At 56.1% G+C, this 9,756-nt stretch overlaps 1 protein-coding gene across 1 annotated transcript in view; it reads left to right on the forward strand.

Annotated features, from left to right (window-relative positions):
• MXRA5 (matrix remodeling associated 5) overlaps positions 1–9,375 on the forward strand; it is a 30,587-nt gene extending 21,212 nt beyond the window's left edge. Inside the window, exons 5-14 of the mRNA XM_060182697.1 lie at positions 973–1,879; positions 4,631–4,895; positions 4,932–6,402; positions 6,523–6,771; positions 6,958–7,014; positions 7,096–7,605; positions 7,639–7,794; positions 7,858–8,238; positions 8,272–8,427; positions 8,491–9,375. Coding sequence (XP_060038680.1) covers positions 973–1,879; positions 4,631–4,895; positions 4,932–6,402; positions 6,523–6,771; positions 6,958–7,014; positions 7,096–7,605; positions 7,639–7,794; positions 7,858–8,238; positions 8,272–8,427; positions 8,491–9,209 — 4,871 coding nt within the window. The 3' untranslated portion in view covers positions 9,210–9,375. The remainder of the gene's footprint in view (positions 1–972; positions 1,880–4,630; positions 4,896–4,931; positions 6,403–6,522; positions 6,772–6,957; positions 7,015–7,095; positions 7,606–7,638; positions 7,795–7,857; positions 8,239–8,271; positions 8,428–8,490) is intronic.
• Positions 9,376–9,756: the final 381 nt, after the last annotated feature.

The raw sequence follows: 9,756 nt of genomic DNA on the forward strand, positions 1-9,756 counted from the left end.
AATGGATGGATGATGGATGGATGGTGATGGGTGATGGATGAATGGATGATGGATGGTGACTAACAGATGATAATTGATGGATGATTAATGATGGATATTGGATGGATGGATGATCAATGATGGGTGGATGATGGAGGGATGAAGATGGATGATGAGTAGATGGTGGGTAGAGGATGGACAGGTGATAGATGATGGATGATGATGGGCAGATGAATGGTTGGATGATGGATGGATGGTGATGGGTGATGGATGGATGATAGATGGTTGACTAATGGATTATGAATAAATGAAATAATAAATAAATAAAGGAATGAATAGCTGGTTGACTAATGGATGATGAATAAATGAAATAATGGATGATGAATGGTTGGATGATGGATGGATGGTGACGGATGGATGATAGATGAATGATGGATGGGTGATAGATGGTTGATTAAGAGATGATGGATTGATGGAGGGATGGTGGACAAATGATGGATTTCGGATGGATGATAAATGGATGATGAATAATGGATATTGGATGGATGATGGATGAATGGATGGGTGGATGATCGATGATGGGTGGATGATGGAGGGATGAAGATGGATGATGAGTAGATGGTGGGTAGAGGATGGACAGGTGATAGATGATGGATGATGATGGACAGATGAATGGTTGGATGATGGATGGATGGTGATGGGTGATGGATGGATGATAGATGGTTGACTAATGGATTATGAATAATTGATGGATGATAGATGAATGATGGATGGTTGATTAAGAGATGATGGATGGATGGTGGACAAATGATGGATTTCGGATGGATGATGGATTATGGATGGGTGGATGATTGAAGATGGATGATGAATAGATGGTGGGTAGAGGATGGACAGGTGATAGATGATGGATGGATGGATGGATGGATGGATGGATGGATGGATGGATGAGGGCTGTGGTGCGGCCCCCTGTCCAACCCCTGTTGTGTGTTGCAGGCACCCTCCTGACACCCAGCTCCACAGCCTCCCGCTTCCAGGTGCTCCGCTCTGGGACCCTGGCCCTCCGGGGGGTGCAGCCCCAGGACTCGGGCCGCTACGTCTGCAGTGCCCACAACCTGCACGGCACCGACCGCCGGGCCCTGACGCTGACCGTGGCCCAGCAGCCCCCTCGCATCCTGGCGGGCCCCCTGGAGGAGGTGACCGTCTCCCTGGGGGACACCGTGTCCCTGGACTGCCGGGCCCAAGGCATCCCGGCCCCGGACATCTCCTGGATCCTTCCCGACGGGACCACCTGGCGCCGGGCGTCCATGAGGGACGGGCGGGTCACTCTGTACCAGAACCGGACGCTGACCATCCGGCCGGCCGGCCCGACGGACGGCGGTGTGTACCGCTGCGTGGCCAGCAACGCGGCCGGGGTGGACAGCGTGTCCGTCCGCCTGCAGGTGTCCGCGTGGCCGCCTGCCATCTTGCAGAAGAAGGCGGAGAACGTCTCGCTGCCCGCCGGCCTGAGCGTCTACGTCCACTGCTCGTCCCAGGCCGCCCCTCCGGCCACCCTGCGCTGGACGCTGCCCTGGGGCACCCACCTTCACCCTTCCCGGCTCCTGGAGGGTCCCCTCTGGGTCTTCCCCAACGGGACCCTCTTCATCCGCCACCTGGACACCCACCACAGTGGGCGTTACGTTTGCCTGGTGGCCAACCCGCTGGGCACTGCCCACAGGACGGTGCACCTGTCCGTGCGTCCGGCCACCCAGACGGCCCCCGGCACCCAGGTGGTCCATGGAGACACCCTGAGACTGGACTGCGGGCCCCCTGGGGACCCCCAAAATCAGGGAGACCCCCGGGACCCCGTCGGCCATGTTTTCTGGAGACTCCCCTCCCAACAGGTGGTGGACGCCCAGTACAGGTGAGTCCAGGTAGGGGAAGGGGGCGTGTGGGGTGGGGGCGGACGGGGAGGTCACAGTGACTGATGGACAGGCAGACGGAGATGAGCTGAGAGCTCGCTAGACGTTGAGATCGATCGATCTATAGAAACGGGAATAGAAAAGCGTGCAGATACCCAGATGTATCGGAATGTAGAGGATGAAGTTGGATGATGGATAGATGGTGGGTAGAGGGTGGACAGGTGATCTATGATGAATGGATGGATGGATGGATGATGGATGGATGGATGGATGGTGCATAATGGACAGGTGATGGATGGATGATGGATTAATGGATGGATGGATGGATGATTGCTGATGGATGATGGATGGATGGTTCATAATGGATATTGGATGAATGGGTGGATAGATGGATGATTGATGATGAGTGGGTTACGGAGGGATGAAGATGGGTGATGATGGGGATGGATGGACAGGTGATAGATGATGGATGAAGGATGGATGATGACATCAGGATAGATAAAGATGAGTAGGTATTTATATGCACAGGAAGGTAGATGAAATGTACAGATGCCAAGGCAGAGATTAATAATGATCATAGATAAATAGAAGAAGATATGTTGATGTGTAGAAAAAAATAGAAGCAAACCAGATACGTACATGCGTGGACAGGTGGAGAGATAGGTGATAGATAGGTTTCTCTAAAGGTAAGTCGATGTTTATTTGCACAGAGAAATGAGTATCAGATAAATTATAAAATTATAGATGTATTGATAGGTGGAGCAAAACAGAAATATACGTACATCAAACACGTACGTTCATAGATACATCGATGTTTACATTGCTAGACCCCCTCAGTCTGTCTATAAACACATCAATCTAGAAAGGCATCAATCTATAAATCCATCAATCTAGAAAGGTGTCAATCTAGAAAGGCATCGATCTATAAATACATTAATCTCTAAATACATCAATCTAGAGAGGTGTCAATCTAGAAAGGCATCAATTTGTCTATAAACACAATAATCTATAAAGGCATCAATCTATAAATACATCAATCTAGAGAGGCATCGATCTAGAAAGGCATCAGTCTGTCTATAAACTCAATAATCTATAAAGGCATCAATCTATAAATACATCAATCTGTCTATAAACATGATAATCTATAAAGGCATCAATCTATATACATTCATCTAGAAGGGCATCGATCTCTAAATACATCAGTCTAGAGAGGCATCGATCTAGAAAGGCATCAATCTGTCTATAAACACAATAATCTATAACGGCATCAGTCTATAAATACACCAATCTAGAAGGGCATCAATCTATAAATACATCAATCTAGAGAGGCATCTATCTAGAAAGACATCAATCTATAAATACATCAATCTAGAAAGGCATCTATCTATAAATACGTCTATCTAGAGAGGCATCAATCTAGAAAGGCATCAGTCTGTCTATAAACACATTAATCTAGAAAGGCATTAATCTAGAAAGGCATCTATCTATAAATACATGAATCTAGAAAGGCATCAGTCTGCCTATAAACCCAATAATCTATAAAGGCATCAATCTAGATAGGTATCTATCTATAAATACATCAATCTATAAAGGCATCAATCTATAAATACATCAATCTAGAGAGGCATGTATCTATAAATACATCAGTCTAGAGAGGCATCGATCTAGAAAGGCATCAGTCTGCCTATAAACCCAATAATCTAGATAGGCATCTATCTATAAATACATCAATCTAGAAAGGCATCGATCTATAAATACATCAATCTAGAGAGGCATCGATCTAGAAAGGCATCAGTCTGTCTATAAACACAATAATCTATAAAGGCATCAATCTATAAATACATCAATCTAGAGAGGCATCTATCTATAAATACATCAATCTAGAGACGCATCGATCTAGAAAGGCATCAGTCTGCCTATAAACACAATAATCTAGAAAGGCATCTATCTATAAATACATCAATCTAGAAAGGCATCAGTCTGTCTATAAACACAATAATCTATAAAGGCATCAATCTATAAATACATCAATCTAGAGAGGCATCGATCTAGAAAGGCATCAGTCTGTCTATAAACACAATAATCTATAAAGGCATCAATCTAAATACATCAATCTAGAAAGGCATCTATCTATAAATACATCAATCTAGAAAGGCATCTATCTATAAATACATCAATCTAGAAATGCATCAGTCTGTCAATAAACATAATAATCTATAAAGGCATCAATCTATAAATACATCAATCTAGAGAGGCATCGATCTAGAAAGGCATCAGTCTGTCTATAAACACAATAATCTATAAAGGCATCAATCTATAAATACATCAATCTAGAAAGGCATCTATCTATAAATACATCAATCTAGAAAGGCATCAGTCTGTCTATAAACACAATAATCTAGAAAGGCATCAATCTATAAATACATCAATCTAGAAAGGCATCTATCTATAAATACATCAATCTAGAGAGGCATCTATCTATAAATATATCAATCTAGAGAGGCATCGATCTAGAAAGGCATCAATCTAGAGAGGCATCTATCTATAAATATATCAATCTAGAGAGGCATCGATCTATAAAGGCATCATTCCATAAATACATCAATCTAGAAAGGCATCGATCTAGAAAGGCATCAGATGGGAGACAGGGTGCGGGTCACCCCAGGGCCCTTGGCCCTGTGGACTCAGCTGGCTCTCCCGTCTCCGTCTCTCTGTCTCTGTCTCACTGTCTGTCTCTCCCTCCTTCCCCGCAGCCCGGACCCCCGCGCTCAGGTGCTGTGGAATGGGACCCTGGTCCTTCGTGCGGTGACTGAGCAGGACGCTGGCGCCTACCTGTGCGGGCGGAGGGGCGGGCGGGCAGAGCGGCAGGTGCAGGTGGGCTCCCAGGTGAGTCCTCAGGTGAGAACCCAGGTGAATCCACAGGCGCAGGCGGGCTCCCAGGTGAGTCCTCAGATGGGCTCCCAGGTGAGAACCCAGGGGGGCTCCCAGGTGACTCCACAGGTGCAGGCGGGCTCCCAGGTGAGTCCTCAGATGGGCTCCCAGGTGAATCCACAGGTGCAGGCGGGCTCCCAGGCGAGTCCTCAGGTGGACTCCCAGGTGCGCCCGGCCCCCGCCCGCATCTTGCCCAGCGCCCCTCCGGCTCCCGTGCCCGCGGGGGCCACCCTGCAACTGGACTGCCTTTCCACGGGGGTCCCGCCACCCGCCATCACCTGGACCCTCCCCGACGGCCGCCGGCTGGGCCCGTCCCCACCCGCCCGTCGGGACCCCGGCCGCCCGGAGAGCCTCCCCCAGGGCCCGGCGGTCCTCTCCAACGGCACGCTCCGCCTGCCGGCCCTGGGTCCCAGCCTGGCCGGCGAGTACACCTGCGAGGCGGACAACCCAGCCGGGCGGGACCGGAAGACTCAGCGCGTCCAGGTACTGGGCGCCCGGCCCGGCCCGGCCCGCGGACAGGTGCCGTCCAGGATACAGGTGCCTTACGGGGACGCGGCCACCCTGCCCTGCGACGTCCAGGGCGCCCCGGCCTCCCAGGTGAGCTGGTTCTCGCCCACCCGCCGCCTCATCCGGGAGGACTCAGACAAGTACCGCCTGCCGCCCGACGGCTCCCTGAGGATCCTCCGGGCCCGGCTCTCCGACGGCGGCAACTACACCTGCCGGCCGGCCGGGTGGGCCGGAGACGCCCTCGGGACGGTGTGGCTGCAGGTGCTGGCTCTCCCGCCCAGCATCAACGGGCACCCGCAGCCCGTCACGGCCGTGCGCCAGGCGGCCCGGGCGGGGAGCACCCAGCACCTGGAGTGCAGCGCCCGGGGCATCCCGCGGCCCAGGGTGCTGTGGGTGCTGCCCGGGGGCGCGGTCCTGCCGGCGCCCTACCTGGGCGGCCGCCTCCAGGTGCATGCCAACGGCACCCTGCACATCAGGGGGGTGCGCGGGAGCGACGCGGGCCACCTGGCCTGCCTGGCCCGCAGCCCCGCCGGGGAGGCCCGCCTGCAGGTGCACCTGTCCGTACCTGAGCCCCCGCGGGAGCCGCCCCCCGAGGCCGTGACGGCCCGGGCGGGACACACCATCTCCCTGGACTGCCCGGGGCCCGGCCCGCTGTGGGTGCTGCCCGACGGCACCCGGCTGCCCGCGGCGCGCAGGTCGCGACGCTTCTGGCACCAGGGCGGCGGGAGGCTGCACGTCAGCCACCTGCGGGCCGGGGACGCGGGCGTGTACAGGTGCGTGGTGGCCGGCCGGGGCGAGCGCAGGGTCGACCTCAGGGTGGACGAGGAGCCCCGGCTCCTGCCGGCCCTGAGCGTCCTGGCCGGGGACACGCTGCGCCTGGTGTGCGGGCTGCCGGGTGCGGTCGCAGGTGCGTCCGCGGGTGCGTCCCCGGGTGCGTCCCCGGGTGCGTTCCTAGGTGCGTCCCCAGGTGTGTCCTCAGGTGTGTCCGCAGGTGCGCCCCCAGGTGCGTCCCCGGGTGCGTCCGCGGGTGTGTCCGCAGGTGCGTCCCCGGGTGTGTCCGCAGGTGCGTCCCCGGGTGTGTCCGCAGGTACGTCCCCAGGTACGTCCCCAGGTGCGTCCCCAGGTGCGTCCCCAGGTGTGTTCTCAGGTGTGTCCGCAGGTGCACCCCCAGGTGTGTTCGCAAGTGCGTTCCTTGGTGCGTCCCCAGGTGTGTCCGCAGGTGCGTCCCCAGGTGCGTCCCCAGGTGTGTTCTCAGGTGTGTTCTCAGGCGCGTCCCCAGGTGCCTCCCCAGGAGCCTCAAGACGTGTTCTGACGGCGGCCTCGACAGGTGCTCTGACAGGACCCTCAGCGGGCGCCTGGCCAGCTATTCTGACAGGTGCCTCAGGTGTGTCGCCGGGGGCCTCCGCAGGTGTTTTGACAGGCGACTCAACAGGTGTCTTCAGAAGACCCTCTCCAGGTGCCTCGGGTGTGTCGCCCAGAGCCTCCACAGGTGTTTTCAGAAGAGCCTCAAGAGCTGTTCTTGAAGGAGCCTCAACAGGTGTCCTAACTGGGACCTTGCCAGGTGCCCCAGGTGTGTCGCTGGGAGCCTCCACAGGTGTTCTGACACGTGACTCAGCAGGTGTTTACAGAAGACCCTCACCAGGCGCCTCAGGTGTGTCACCGGGGGCCTCCACAGGTGTTCTGACAGGTGACTCAACAGGTGTTCTGACCGGAACCTCACCAGGTGCCTCAGGTGTGTCGCCGGGAGCCTCCACGGGTGTTCTGACACGTGACCCAACAGGTGTTTACAGAAGACCCTCACCAGGTGCCTCAGGTGTGTCACCGGGGGCCTCCACAGGTGTTCTGACAGGTGTTTTCAGAAGAGCCTCAAGAGCTGTTCTCACAGGAGCCTCAACAGATGTCCTAACTGGGACCTCACCAGACGCCTCAGGTGTGTCACCAGGTGCCCCAGGTGTGTCACCAAGAGCCTCCACGGGTGTTCTGACACGTGACTCAACAGGTGTTCTGACCGGAACCTCACCAGGTGCCTCAGGTGTGTCACCAAGAGCCTCCACAGGTGTTCTGACAGGTGTTTTCAGAAGAGCCTCCACAGGTGTTCTGACAGGTGACTCAACAGGTGTTTACAGAAGACCCTCAAGAGCTGTTCTCGCAGGAGCCTCAACAGGTGTCCTAACTGGGACCTCACCAGGTGCCTCAGGTGTGTCACCAGGTGCCCCAGGTGTGTCACCAAGGGCCTCCACGGGTGTTCTGACACGTGACTCAACAGGTGTTCTGACCGGAACCTCACCAGGTGTATCATCAGGTGTATCATCAGGTGCCTCAGGTGTGTCACCAGGCGCCTCAGGCGTATCATCAGGTGCCTCAGGTGTGTCACCAGGCGCCTCAGGCGTGTCACCAGGTGCCCCAGGTGTGTCACCAAGAGCCTCCACGGGTGTTCTGACACGTGACTCAACAGGTGTTCTGACCGGAACCTCACCAGGTGCATCATCAGGTGCCTCAGGTGTGTCACCAGGCGCCTCAGGCGTATCATCAGGCGCCTCAGGTGTGTCACCAGGCGCCTCAGGCGTGTCACCAGGTGCCCCAGGTGTGTCACCAAGAGCCTCCACGGGTGTTCTGACACGTGACTCAACAGGTGTTCTGACCGGAACCTCACCAGGTGCCTCAGGTGTGTCACCAAGAGCCTCCACAGGTGTTCTGACAGGTGTTTTCAGAAGAGCCTCCACAGGTGTTCTGACAGGTGACTCAACAGGTGTTTACAGAAGACCCTCAAGAGCTGTTCTCGCAGGAGCCTCAACAGGTGTCCTAACTGGGACCTCACCAGGTGCCTCAGGTGTGTCACCAGGTGCCCCAGGTGTGTCACCAAGGGCCTCCACGGGTGTTCTGACACGTGACTCAACAGGTGTTCTGACCGGAACCTCACCAGGTGTATCATCAGGTGTATCATCAGGTGCCTCAGGTGTGTCACCAGGCGCCTCAGGCGTATCATCAGGTGCCTCAGGTGTGTCACCAGGCGCCTCAGGCGTGTCACCAGGTGCCCCAGGTGTGTCACCAAGAGCCTCCACGGGTGTTCTGACACGTGACTCAACAGGTGTTCTGACCGGAACCTCACCAGGTGCATCATCAGGTGCCTCAGGTGTGTCACCAGGCGCCTCAGGCGTATCATCAGGCGCCTCAGGTGTGTCACCAGGCGCCTCAGGCGTGTCACCAGGTGCCCCAGGTGTGTCACCAAGAGCCTCCACGGGTGTTCTGACACGTGACTCAACAGGTGTTCTGACCGGAACCTCACCAGGTGTATCATCAGGTTCCTCAGGTGTGTCACCAGGCGCCTCAGGTGTGTCACCAGGCGCCTCAGGTGTATCGCCAGGTGCCCCCCCAGGTGCGTCCGGGGCCTCTCCATCGGCGCCCAGGCCCCGCCGCCTCACCTGGACGCTCCCCGACGGCCGGACCCTGGAAGCCCCCGAGACGCGGGGCCGCCTGGCACTGCTGGAGGACGGCAGCCTGGTGGTGGGTGCGGCCACCGCGGGGGACGGGGGGACGTACGTCTGCAGGCTGGACACGGACACGGGCTCGTCCGCCGAGCGCCACCCGGTGGAGGTGCTGGCCCACGCCCCGCGCATCGCCCCCCGGCCGCCCCCCGTGGTCTACGCCCGCCCGGGCGGCACCCTGACCCTCCCCTGCGCGCCCACGGGTGCCCCCGAGCCCAGGGTGACCTGGGAGCTGCCCGACGGGGCCAGGCTGGGACCCGGGAGCCGGGCGCTGGGGACCCGGGTGCTGCACGCAGGGGGCACCCTCAGCCTGGCGCCCGTCACCCCCCGCGACGCCGGCTTCTACAGGTGTGTGGCCCACAGCGTGCTGGGCGCAGACGTCGCCACCACCTACGTCCACGTGGACTGAGCACCCGGGTACTGAGTACCCTGCCTGGGTAGCCGGGCTACGTCCAGCGGGGAGGCCTGGGAGGTGCAGGGATGGATGGATGGATGGATGGATGGATGGATGGATGGATGGATGGATGGATGGATGGATGAGTGGATGGATGCATGGATGGATGGGTGGATGAGTGGATGGATGCATGCATGGATGGATGGATGAGTGGATGCATGGATGCATGGATGGATAGGTGAATGGATGGAAGGCAGGAAGGATGGATGGATGGATGGATGGATGGATGGATGATGATGGATTATTGATGATGAATGAATGATGGATGGATGGATGGTAGATGGTGGGTTATTGATTGATGGATGAATGGTAGGTGGATGGATGGTTGAATAGGTGGATGTGTAGGTGGATGGATGGAAGGATGGATGAATATTTGGATGGATGGGTAGATAGGTGGATGGATGGATGGGTCGGTGGATGGATGGATGGTTGAATAGGTGGATGGATGGAAGGATGGATGAATATTTGGATGGATGGGTAGATAGGTGGATGGATGGGTAGG

This window comes from Erinaceus europaeus, chromosome X, assembly GCF_950295315.1.
Source record: "Erinaceus europaeus chromosome X, mEriEur2.1, whole genome shotgun sequence".
Lineage (NCBI taxonomy): Eukaryota > Metazoa > Chordata > Mammalia > Eulipotyphla > Erinaceidae > Erinaceus > Erinaceus europaeus.